At 26.1% G+C, this 13225-nt stretch overlaps 2 protein-coding genes and 1 long non-coding RNA gene across 7 annotated transcripts in view; 1 reads left to right on the plus strand and 2 right to left on the minus strand.

The window, feature by feature from the left end:
* Positions 1-152: 152 nt before the first annotated feature.
* On the minus strand, positions 153-8525 carry LOC126895410 (uncharacterized). The gene is made up of 4 exons (XR_007701649.1): positions 7934-8525; positions 2283-2408; positions 1158-1188; positions 153-1085 (listed from the first exon to the last, which is right to left on the minus strand). It is a non-coding gene; the product is annotated as an uncharacterized LOC126895410 (long non-coding RNA).
* LOC126895405 (UDP-glycosyltransferase UGT5-like) lies at positions 3565-12459 on the plus strand. Of its 5 annotated transcripts, none has more exons than XM_050667236.1 (5): positions 7218-7358; positions 9769-10297; positions 10381-10600; positions 11766-11985; positions 12055-12459. In XM_050667236.1, the coding sequence occupies exons 2-5, from the start codon at positions 9779-9781 to the stop codon at positions 12317-12319; spliced, it is 1224 nt and encodes a 407-aa protein (XP_050523193.1). In that variant the 5' UTR covers positions 7218-7358; positions 9769-9778; the 3' UTR covers positions 12320-12459. The 5 variants fall into 5 exon arrangements, with proteins under 5 accessions (XP_050523191.1, XP_050523189.1, XP_050523193.1 ...); XM_050667235.1 differs by lacking the exon at positions 7218-7358 and having other exon boundaries at positions 9402-10061; positions 10134-10297; XM_050667234.1 differs by lacking the exons at positions 7218-7358; positions 9769-10297 and adding an exon at positions 3565-4514.
* A 236-nt stretch (positions 12460-12695) lies between these two features.
* The window catches only part of LOC126895409 (thioredoxin C-1-like), a 2246-nt gene continuing 1716 nt past the window's right edge, over positions 12696-13225 (minus strand). The window contains exons 3-4 of the mRNA XM_050667244.1: positions 12977-13100; positions 12696-12916 (exon numbers count right to left, since the gene is read on the minus strand). Of these exons, the coding sequence (XP_050523201.1) occupies positions 12776-12916; positions 12977-13100 (265 nt within the window). The 3' untranslated portion in view covers positions 12696-12775. The remainder of the gene's footprint in view (positions 12917-12976; positions 13101-13225) is intronic.

The following is a 13225-nucleotide window of genomic DNA, read 5'->3' on the forward strand; positions in this document are numbered from 1 at the left end:
GCTTATTTGAAATGGGGACTCCCAACAAATATTAATTGTTTACCATTTATAATTATTCAAGATAAATAAAATTTTAACTAATTAACAAAAACAAATAAATAAATATACAACAAACCTAAGTTTCGACGACAATATTGGCTAGGTTTCTGAAAAAAATGTATTTTCTTAAGTTCATTATATACATATTAAGATTAAAACGACACTCTAGATTGTTTTTTTAAATATATTACAGCTGTAATGTATTACAAAAAATTATAAAATTAAAAAATTAAATAAACAGTCCTCGGGTCTTAAAAATTATATGTTAGTTAAACAATTTAATTCACCCTCAGGTTATTACAAAACATTGATATAAAGTCATACGAGGTAAGATGACGAATTTATTATTTCTCAAAAACAAATACATATAGCAGTACATCCTAATTAGCATAACTCTTATAACTAAAATAATATATCTTATATTTTTAACGTGTTTTTGTTCTCCGACAAATGGAGCTATCTTATTATCAGCACCCCTATATACGCCATACTAATGTGGATATTGAATAATATTGGAAAGTTATTGAAAAATATCATACATAAAATAAACATTTGAAAAATGTCCATTCTATTTAAAAATAATATAAATATTGTAAATAATAGTAATGTAACAATTTAATTAGACGACAATGATCTGGCAATCATTGCGTATTCTTAATAAATAAATATTCAAATATTTATATACGTACAAGAAAATAAGTTATAGAGACATGAATTTTTCAATTTAAAGTATATATAAGGCAGGTAGATTAGTGCCTTTTTTATCACTTTTTTTTTTTTAGAAACATATTTACACGGTATAACCGACATCTATCCGTTACGTACACAGTATTCATTAAAAAAGTGTTATTAACAATATTTTAATTGTGGTTTAAACTATGAAATGTGTATTACCAACATATTTACTACACTATAGTTCTTGCAAATCTGTAGATAATTTAGTTAGATAGTTATGAAATTGAAATTTATCTGGTAGCTAATACCTTTTTGAAAAGGACAGGCCCTTATTTTTAATATACTTATTGGGTTGATATTGAATATTTTCCCTGGAAATATTTAAAACTAACATTAAAATCTTTTTTTTTGTAAAATGAGGGGGTATAAATATGAGCACTTACCCCCTTTTCATATATGTCTATATTGTTTGACCTAAAATATAGGCATAAATAATTAACTTAAGTAGAAATTTAAAACAACACAAAAACGATGATTTTTTAAACAACAACATTTTTTGTTTAGCATCGGAGGCCCTTTACATATTGAAGACAAATAGCTGGACAACTTTTTTTTTTAATTTATAGTAAGTAACATAAGCTTTAATTTAACATATGTTTAAACTTCGAAGTAATTCCGAAACATTTAAAAAAATTAAGTTGAAAAATTTAACTTTTCGTGAAATGTGTGCTGTTTTTAATCCCCTTTTTAGGCAGGTAAAGGATAAGATATAAGATTTTCAAAAAAAAAAAAACCAAATAAAAGGAAAATACCTAAGGTATTAACAAAAATTAAATTATTTTGATTTTTCAAAATGTTACGACAGTTTAAAAAGTCGAATTTATCGATTTCAAAAATCATTCATTTTTGGAGGATTTCTTCTATTTACAGGAACGAAGGAAAATATTTAAGTTTTAAGGGTAATATTTTCAATTAGATACAATTTGTGATCTTCTAACGTATTACTGAAAAATTTATTTTGATGAAAGCTGAGAAAAATTGGTGACAGACACACACATAAAAAAACACAATAAATTAATACCTTCTCAGCTTTGAATAGAAATTAAAATATTAAGTGAAAAATTACATACTATTATCTAAAAAAAAATAATATGTATAAAGTGATATTAGATCAAAATTAACGATTTTTTGTAGCATAATTACTAAAAAGTTAACTTTATCAATGAGAAATATTATTATTTTAGCACATCTTAATGTTAAACTATTTATTTCACATGGAGGTATGTTGAACACTACTGAGGCTATTTACGAAAGCGTTACGGTTTTAAACATGTCAATATTTGCTTATCAAATGACCAATTTTAAAGGCATTGTGTATTCAAGAGCAACAAAATTATTAAACTATAGTTATATTGAAGAAAACGAATATATACTAAAGTGCTAGCTATGCTTATTAATTAATTTGAAGAATATTTATTTTAGCTGAAAGCTTGTAAACGAAATAAATGTATTTATATAAATAAATGTAAAAGTTAGAAATAATTCTGACATATGATTTTATTTATTACCGATATGTACGGAGTGCCAAACTTTTGTCAAAGAGATTTCATAATCTACTGGTTGACCTTCTTTGGAAACAGTAGTATACAGGTCGGAGTGCATTATCAAATATAATCATGCTTTATATCTCAGATCTGCAGCAATGAAAATGTCATGATATCAGAATTATATGATTGACTTTATATTAGTATTGTTTATTTTCTTTAAAATGATTACATATATATATATATATATTTCAATAGTATGCCTCTTTCATTCAACGTTAAAATTAAATTAATAATATTAGAACATTATAAATTTAAAAATCAAGGTTTTCATCGTATTTTTATATTTGATTTTATGTAACAAAGTGAGATACTATTACTTTTATAAATTAAAGAATTAATGTTTTGAATAACATGTCTCATAGGCGGAATTTTGACCGACACTTTGGAAATGCTAAAATTAAAATAATTAAAAATAAATTTTTTCTTCTTTTTTGATATTAGGCTATTCATGATATATTTTTAATTATTTGAAGGACAAAGAAATTTCGAAAGACTATTTCTGAAGTTAAAAATGGTATCATAAACATAAATTAAAGCAGTTTATTAACAATTATAAAGAAACAGTTCCAAATTGAATCAAAAACAAAATTATGTTGTTTCACTTAAAGGAGATAAAGGGTTATAAACCCCATTTTACTATAATAAGTTAAAGTAACAGTTTGGTGAAAGTACTGAAATTTTTTTTGTGTATTAATGAAGTATTCAGTAGAACATTCTAAAAAAAATTCTAGTTTATTTTATTGACTACAATTACGTGATTTTTTTATTTTATAATGCAGCGTATTTTTCTTATAACATTTATAATTAAAAATAAAGAGTAAACTTTCTTGTATCATTAAAAATAAAATGAAAAGTACATAAAGTTTTTTTTAAAATCCAATGAATAAATAAAAAACAATAGTAATAATAAGTAATGTAAAATTAAAAAAAATTAGATAATAACTATTATCATACTTCATATAGAGAGGTCACTAAGTAAGGGAAATGGGTTTCTATTATTTTTGTTGTTTGTAACAATTGACCTGTTTTCTTACTTATTGAACACTCTGTATAACGACAAATTGAAAAATCAAGATTTACAAGTATTGAGAATACTACAAAGCGATAAGAATATAACTGTATAGATTATTCCGTGATATATATTTACTATGTTTAAAATTTCACGTATTACATCCTAAAATTCACCAGTACCGTTTATAATAAACTTCATTAAAGTCGTTAGTTCGGTTTAACTCTAGCAATTGATTAGTTGATTTTAAACATAAGTATTAAAATTAAACAAGACATAAAAAATTAAATACAATTTTGCGTGTAAAAAAAATTATAACATAAAGAATAAATATTTTTTCGTTTTTAATTTTACAATAATTTAAAATGATATTTATAGTTTTAATTTTAAACTTATTTATATTAATCGTTCCTGTAATGATGGCCAATATTTTATGTATTTGTCCTCATCGTGCACTCAGTCACTTTTTGGCATTTTCTTCTTACTTTCAAGAACTTTCGAATAATGGGCATAACCTCACAATTATTAGTCAATACTCATTAAACAATCCAAATATTAGCGAAATTTCCCTCAAAGGTACAGTGGATAATATGATTAATAAAAAAACAATTCCAGATCAAATACCGCATGCGCTAATAATGAACATTGATTTGATAAAAAAATTTTCTGAAGGAAGAAAAATTAATGAAGTTTTATTTAATACTAGCAGTATGAAAGAACTATTTATAGACAATTCTACTCAATACGATTTACTTATAACAGAACATTTTAGCAATGAACTAGGATTAATTTTTGCAAAAAAAAAAAATATTCCCTTTATACTTCTTAGCAGCTGTGGTTTATTACCATGGAGTCAATCCATAATTGCTCAATCGTATGAAATGTCTACTGTTCCTTCTACATTAGAATCCGGAGTAAATAAAAAAATGAACTTATATGAACGTTTATTAAACACAGTGATTGTTACCATACAATTATTGGGATATAATTTTATAATTAGACCAAATGACGAAGATTTTATAAGAAAAACATTTGCAATGGATATTTCATTGGAAAAAATTGCTAATAATGTTAGTTTAATTTTGGTAAACACTCACCATAGTATTCACGGTGTAAAACCTCTGGTACCAGCAGTAATAGAAGTTGGTGGACTGCATATTAAACCTCCTAATGAATTACCAATGGTAAGATAAATTTATATAGTTATTAATTTAATAAGGTTTTATTAGATGTTTTATTGATAAGGATTATCATTACCATAGAAAAAAAATATTATACAAATATACTTTCTTTGGTACATATTAGAAACCAAAATTTATCAAAATTAATTTGAACATACAATAATGTTTTAACTTCCACTTCTGCATTAGTCTGGAAAATTAATTACGTATAAAGAGATAAATGTAAATTATCTTATTATATATAATAAAACAAAGAAAAAACGTTTTTCTGGGGAAATTACTTAGCGTGCTCAGATTTTCAACTAAAGTATATGATCACGAAAGTCCGGAAAATTTTTGACGCTTGACCGCGGGCGTTTTAAAAACCCAACTCAACTTTTTTCGAGAAAAACGCTCGTTGATGCCAGCATTTCATGACTTAAGGTTTGAAATTTTCACCAGATCCGCCCAAAGACATTTCCGATGTATCATAAAAAATGAATTTAATTCGTTCATTTTTCACCGTACTACGAGCTTTTTTTATCATACGCTTGAAAAGCCAGAGCGCGTCGCCCAAATTTCTTGCGACACTTTACAGTATGAAAAATATTTTTTTACGATTCGCAACTTTACTACAGAGATACGTGTCGAGGAAGCACCAAAAATCTATAAAGTCGATAAAGGTCAAACCAAAACTTTAACTGTTACAAGCGTTTGAAATTCATCAAATTTTAACGAAAAATAACGTTAACCTTATAACCAATACATTTTACTATTTTCTTTTTATGAATTTTCCTGATTTTAATAATTAAATTTTTAATATATTTTTATTACGCTGATTCTGATGTAATATTTTTGCTGCAATACACTTATTGTACCCGGCGTAGCCGTTTGCTCCTACCGAAATCGGTGGCCTAATTAAGAGGATAGCCCAAAGAGGCTTACGCACCGAAGGCGAATGAGAATCGTAAGGGCCTCGTTTGGAGTGGAGCCCCATCTAGGCAAAGCCTAGTTTCTTATTAAAATCCCATATCAACTCATTATTTGAAATAACCTAATTTAAATAAAAAATTTATTAAGATTATACATATAGATTTGCGTTTACATAATAGACTAATGTACCAATTATAACATTTATAAGATTCCGTCTCCCCACTCAGTAGACAAATACATTTGAGGTAGAGAACGCATCACTCAATTCTTTAAAATAACTGCGTGCGCATGTGTCATAATATACATCATTATCACTAGTAAAACAAAAAGAACGTGTTTTGAATACTTTGTAATACAAATTTAACACAGTTGTATTTATTTGAATAAGACTAATCTTGTCACATAGTTAATTATTTTGAAGCGGTATAATGCATTACTAAAAACATGTGTATTGTTAAGTTGTAGTTTTTCGGCGGGCAAGCTCTAAAATATTGTTATACACCGAAGTTCTTTAAAGATTGTTATCTGCAAGATTTTTCTACTTGTCAAGTACAATATGGACCTATTTTATTCGCTTATTATTTAGTATTAAATTGACGTGCGCAGAAAATATTTCTTAAATAATATATAATATTAATTTTACAATTTAGAATTTCTTTAAAAAAAATCATAAATTTTTATATGAATAAAATAATTCAAAAGATTAAACGATAGACAGTTATCAAAAAACTTCTGTTTTAAAGGAACTTTATTATTACAAATATTCAAATACAGTTAAAAATTGAATTTTTACTAACGTAGGAATTTTTAATTAAATATTAATTTTAAGTGGATAATTAATCATTTTAGCGTTTTTTCAAAGTATGACATGGGTTTTGAATTTAATCGAATGGTAAAAAAATGTTTTAACTGTTAATGATGCTTGTTAGAAAATTATTTGTTTAAAACTTAAAAAACGATTTAATATGAACTTTATATCAAGCTTATAAGCTTTATATTAAACGAACAATTTGTTTAAATCTTGAAATTACCTTTTAAAAAAGCTATCTTCTTGTGCTTATTATTCATTTTAATACTTAAAAACAAATGAATGTAGTAGATTTCTACATTAAAGTAATAAATATGGTTTTTCTTTCGGTAATATACCTTTTTATACTGTTTTCATCGGCTTATACGGCGAATATTTTATGTGTGTTTCCTCATCGGGGTCTTAGCCATCACATGATGTACTTACCATACATACAAAAACTTAAGGATGAAGGACATAATTTAACAACTATAAGTCATTATTCATTCGACCATCCAAATATTACAGAAATTTCTATAAAAGGTTCGATAGAACTGATTAATAATAAACTACCATTTTCAAATAGAACTCTTAATACTGTAGAAAAAATTGTATATTTACTATGGCAATTTCATGCTACTGGCAAAGTAGATGAAGTTATGTTTAAAGTTGAAGATGTAAAACGAATGTTAGCAGAAAATTCAACAAATTATGATTTATTGATTACCGAACATTTTAAAAATGAACTACCTTTGATATTTGCACATAAATTCAAAATTCCTACAATACTATTAAGTAGCAGTGGTCTATTACCATGGAGTCAATTTGTTGTTGCACAATCTTACGAAATGTCTACTATTCCTGCGGTCCTTGGAGGTTTTAGCAAAAAAATGAACTTTTACGAACGTTTCATAAACACACTTATCATATCTAGTCAAATGTCATCATATAAATTATTATTTAGATCTAGTGATAATGAAATTATCAAAAAAAATCTAAACATAGATGTTTCACTAGGAAATGTTGCACAGAATACATCGTTAATTTTAGTTAATACTCATCATTTTATACATGGAACTAAGCCCTTGGTGCCAGCCATAATAGAAGTTGGTGGAATACATATAAAACCTTCAAAACAATTACCTGTGGTATGTAATTAAAATTCATTAAAAAAAATCTTGTAGATTGAAATGTCATAAATATATATGATAGTTTTGATTTCTTAAACACTTTTATTAAATAGTTCCATGCACGTATTTTGAGTCAAATTTTGCAAAATTATTTTTATTTTTCTGCGAGGCTATCAGCATTTCTGATTTTCCCTTAATCAGTTTTAAATTCCATACTTATGAAAATAAGCACAAAAATTCACCTTCGAACCTAACAACTATTTGCTGCATACTTTTCCCATTTCAGCGCGGGCGGAGTGCACATACATCAGTACGAGCTGTTTCCACCCGCGCTACTTATCCAATCAAGCTATAAATGGAAATTTAAAAATTAAATTTATATTCTATTTAAAATTACCATATATACGTTTAGAGCAATAAATTAATAAAAACACTAATAACATTGAAAAAATTATAATTAATTTTTCATAATACTAAATGTTGAAATACGGTTATTTGGTTTAATAAAAATAATAAATAATTACTATAAGTATTTAAAATTAACAAATACAACTTAAGTATTAAAGGAAAATCATTGAATTTAAAGAATATACTTAAGTATTAAGAACTTTTATTAAAAACTTATCCATGATGAATAATATAAATAATATAAATACTGTAAATCATAAAATGAAAATATTATTGAAATCTTTAACGTGACAAACGCGAGAAAAACAAATATACAACAACTGACAACATAGGGTAGCAAATAAGGATACCATATAGTACTAGAAACTTTTACTTTGTTTTAGTATAGCGAAGATCGGTAGCTTTGATTGACAATTGTGAATTCCTTTTTTTTAATTAAAATATCTTATTTAAATAATTGTATGATAATAGTAAAACATTTCAAAAACACGTTTATAACAACAAATTGTCTAAACAGTCCAGAGAGCCAATCAGAACTAGCGATGTTAGCCATACATCTCTAGCAACGTATGGTATGCTTATAAGTCACCGAACGGTTATACAGCGGTCCTAGATAACAAAAGAACTTCGTATTACCACGAACTAACATATAATATTTAACCTTAGTTTGTACATAAATACATAAATCATTATAGGACAGACATGGCTATAAATAACATTCTATGAAAGACGAGGTAGTCTGTTGATAACGCAGGCTATAAGTAAATGTAAATTTAATCAAACAATATACTTATCTGCATTGAGTGGTTTCCTGTCAAAAAGAATTTTTTTTTTTACTGACTGATCAACAAAACACATAATGAGTTATCAATTAAATATACGATAAATTACTTACATAATCGAACAACAATTAGTTGAAATTTATCATTGAACGCTTTGTAATTTAAAGGACAGCACAAGGTTTTAGTGGTCATATAAGTATACTTACGCGACCCGTAATTACGCTTATGAATAGTTTATTAGACTTATAGCCTTACAATGTTACTCGTTACTAACGCATTAAGTATTTGTTTAGGCAGTTTCAATTTTAATAGCAAAGCGAAATTTTATACTTGGAAAATTATTTATTTAATATTTCATAATATTGTTCATGGGGCTCTAAAACAAGCTTTTGTAGATAAAGACTGGTCATTTTTCAGAAAATTCGAATTATTAATATTAAAATTAATTTATTAATTTATTTACAATGATTTTTTAACTACACAAATATATTTTTCTTATGACACTTCCAACGTTAACTGCATCTTTGCTACTTAGAAATTAAAGTTCTTTGTACCAACGCATAATTAAAAATGTTTTATTTTTGAAGTTGTGTTATATTATGTAATTAAATTATGAAAGCGCTTTACATAAATAAATCATCATGTATATTTTTTAAAATTATTATTTATTTTTTTAAATTAATAGACAAATTATTTTTATGGAGTTTATTTCATTTTAAAATTATTTTTATTTCTAAAGTGTGTTCAATATTAATAAGCTAACAAATTGATTAGTATTTTTTTATCACTCATTCTAGATATAAATTTTAACCGATTTTGGTAATTTATTATAATTATACATTTTTTATCTATCTAATTCTTATCTAATCGATGCTGTTTCAAATTCCATTTCAATAATTTTAGTACCATGACTTAAGATCAGTTCTCATCTTGCGTTAAGAAAATATGTATTCATTTTATTACTTACAATATTTTTTTGTTTGGTTCATACTGAACATAAAATGTTCTTTTACCGCAAATATATTAGGCGTTTTCCCTATTGAGGCTCGTAGTCATCAACGTATTTATGATGTGTTCATGACTGAACTCCATCGCAGGGGTCATAATGTTACAGTATACACGCATTTCCCCGACATTATCAATGTTTCTTACAGTCGAATCCCAATTGCTGATACGTTTTTTCTTGACAAAAATTACTTAACTATTGATAATATGTTTTCTTCGTCAATTTTTGATAGTTACAGACATATGTTTGGGCTAGTTGCGTATGGTGAAAATTATACAAATTCTTTTTTTATGCGTGAGCTATACGCTCAGTCGGAAGACACTTATAACTTAATTGTCACTGAAACATGCAATACAGATCTTTACTTAGCTTTGATCAATAAATTTAAAGCACCATTCATAGCATGGTCTACATCTCCGATGTTTGTTTGGTCAGCAGAGCGTATGGGAGTTTCTACTCATCCAGCTTATATACCCGTTTTGATGTCTGCGTATGGGACGAAAATGGACTTTTTTGAACGATTAGGTAACACATTACTTAGAACTATTGCTTTTTTTAAATATCATTGGGATTCGACAGTTGTTTCTCAAAATATAGCATCTAAACGCTACGAGTTGTCACTTTCTTTAAGTGAAATAATTTTACAAACAACTCTACTGTTTGTCAACACTCATTTTACCGTTTGGGGAAGTAGGCCATTACCACAAGGCGTTATTGATGTAGGAGGACTGCATATTACTTCTTCCAAACCGTTAATGGAAGTTCGTAATTGTCTCATTAAATTCAACATATTTTATATAATTATCATAAAGTTTAATTTACGATATAAAATTTTTTTGTGTAGGACATTCGAAAATTCATTGACGAGGCTGAACATGGTATTATATACTTCTGTATGGGCAGTTTACTTCGCGGGGAAACTTTTCCAGCTCATAAGAGACAAATGTTTTTGAACGTATTCAGTAAACTAAAACAAAAGGTGTTATGGAAATGGGAAGGTGATATGCCTGGAATAACATCTAATGTTATGATAAAAAAATGGATGCCCCAGCGTGATATTTTAGGTATGTAATGAATTAAAGTTATCATATAATGACTAGAGTGTAAAGATGTAACAATACAGATATATAATAATTTTTTTTTTTTGACGCAAAAACGATAGTAAAATCAGATTGTACTAATTATAATTATTTTACTAGTTAGATTATATTAGCTTCGATGCGAAGCTGAGAAGGTATTTATTTTACAATTATGTGTTTTTTTTTTTTGTCTGTTGTCACTTTTCTCAGCTCTCACCGGACCGATTTCTTTCAAAGATACATTAAAAGATCACAAATCGTACTTAGTTGAAGACATTGCTCTTAATAAAATATTGAGTCTTATATATATATATATAAATATATAAAATTTAATTAAAGCTTATGTTACATACATCTTCTATGTATAAATGGCGTAGTTAAAAATATGCTATTTTTGTGTTTTTGGAATAATGAAATAATTAAGAAGAAAAAGTGAAAAAAATGTAAAAATTCATCGATTATAAGAATCATATTTTTTTGGGGAATTTGCTCCATTTACATGGTACGAGGAAAATGTTTTCCAATTTTAAAAGCAATGTCTTCAACTAGATACTTTTGTGATCTTTTGATGTATCTTTAAAAGAAATCGGTCCGGTGAGAACTAAGAAAAGTGACAACAGACAAAAAAAAAAAAACACATCATAATAAAATTAATACCTTCTCAGCTTTGCATCGAATCAAAGCAAAAGTCAAGACCTATATAAAACATAAAAGATGAATAAGTGAGGCCAAGAAATGTGTTATAAAAATAGTATTACCCACTTCTCATCTCTAATCATTAGGTTAAATTGATAATAACTTCTGAAATACTGGTCCAAAAGTTGTTATCGATCAGTCATATTCTACTTTATAAGCTAGTTTATTATGTATGTTATCATTAAAAAAATAAAATAAAGTCAATACCTCTATAAGACATAAGGGATGATTATAACAAATATCTTATAATAAATATGTGGGAGTTACACATGTAACTAATAAAAGCCAATTGAAAAATTATTATTTGTAGAGAAATTGAGTGGCTAGTTTAAAAAGAATTACCTGTAATCTACCTAATTATATTTTTAAAATGTGCATTATTCTTTAATCAATTTTAGGGGATCTGATTTTAATATTAATGTTAAAATATAATGTATTTTGATTTTATTCTAAGCTCATCCGAATGTCAAACTGTTTATTTCACATGGAGGTTTATTGGGTACTACAGAAGCTGTATATGAAGGTGTACCTATCTTAGCAATGCCCATTTTTGGTGATCAAATGACAAATATAAAAGCAGTGATGGATACAGGTGGTGCAGAAATGTTGAATTACAATAATTTAGAAGAAGATGAAATATTTAACAAAATCAAAGCTATGTTAACTAATCCCATGTAAATTTTTATTGTTGTTTACTATATAAGGGTTGGTAATTAATCAATTAATATTATTCTCTTATTTAGTTACAAAAATAAAGCAAATAAATTATCAGAGATATTTCGTGATCGACCAATGTCTCCTTTGGAATCAGCAGTATATTGGACAGAATATGTTATTAAACATAAAGGTGCTCCACATTTACGAACAGCAGCAGTTGGCATGCCATGGTTTCAATATTATTTAATTGATGTATTTTTAGTTATTATAATAATTATTGTCACACTATGCTTTGTTATTTATTTTACATTATCAAAGTTACAAAACCTATTAAAATCGTCAATAAAGTGAAAGCTACATTGATTTCTAATTAAAAAGTGTTGTAATTTATAGATTTTTTTTTGTGTGTAGATACTGTAAACTTTGTTTTAAAGGTCTAATCGTTGTAGTAAACAGATATTAATTATTTTAATCATAATTAAAACAAATATTTATTTATATTTATTAAAATACTTCTCATATTTATTAATTTAGTATTCATATTTTTGACTAATAAAGTGTTCTTACTAGGTTACATAGTTTTAATTTTACAATTTTTTTGTAGCACAAGAACTGTATTATTATTCTATTAAATATTATGAATTCTATTATGAATAATGAAATAATTAAGCATTTATATAATACTTAAAGATTATCAATGGTTATAATAATCAACAATAAAAAAGTATAAGGTAATTCATAGTCAATTTTCAGTTATATAAAATATTTGTTAAAGTTAAACTAAGTTAATTACGTATAACGATTAAATTATAATGTTTCTTTTTTAGGGTTATTTTCATCAACTAATTTAGTAACAAAACTTCTTAATTTTTCTTCATCTTGTAGACCAATTATCTTGGCTAAAACTTTACCATCTTTAATTGCAACTAATTCAGGCACCACAGAAACCTAAAAAAATAATGAATATTTAATAAGTAAATTCATAGAGACCTTAAATCTATAACGTACCCCATATTGCATAGCAATTTCTGTATTTTCATCAATATCAACTTTAACAAGATTTACTGTACTATTTAGTTCTTCAATAACACTTTCTATGCGAGGTTGTAATAATTTGCAAGGGCCACACCACCTAAGATTAAAGATTTAAACTAAAATTTATTACAATTAATTTGTTGTTTTTTAGCTTCGATGCGAAGCTGAGAAGGTATTGGTTTTACTATGATGTTTTTTTTTTTTTTTTTTTTTTTTTTTTTT

This window comes from Daktulosphaira vitifoliae, unplaced genomic scaffold, assembly GCF_025091365.1.
Source record: "Daktulosphaira vitifoliae isolate Bord-2020 unplaced genomic scaffold, ASM2509136v1 Scaffold_1, whole genome shotgun sequence".
Classification (NCBI taxonomy): domain Eukaryota; kingdom Metazoa; phylum Arthropoda; class Insecta; order Hemiptera; family Phylloxeridae; genus Daktulosphaira; species Daktulosphaira vitifoliae.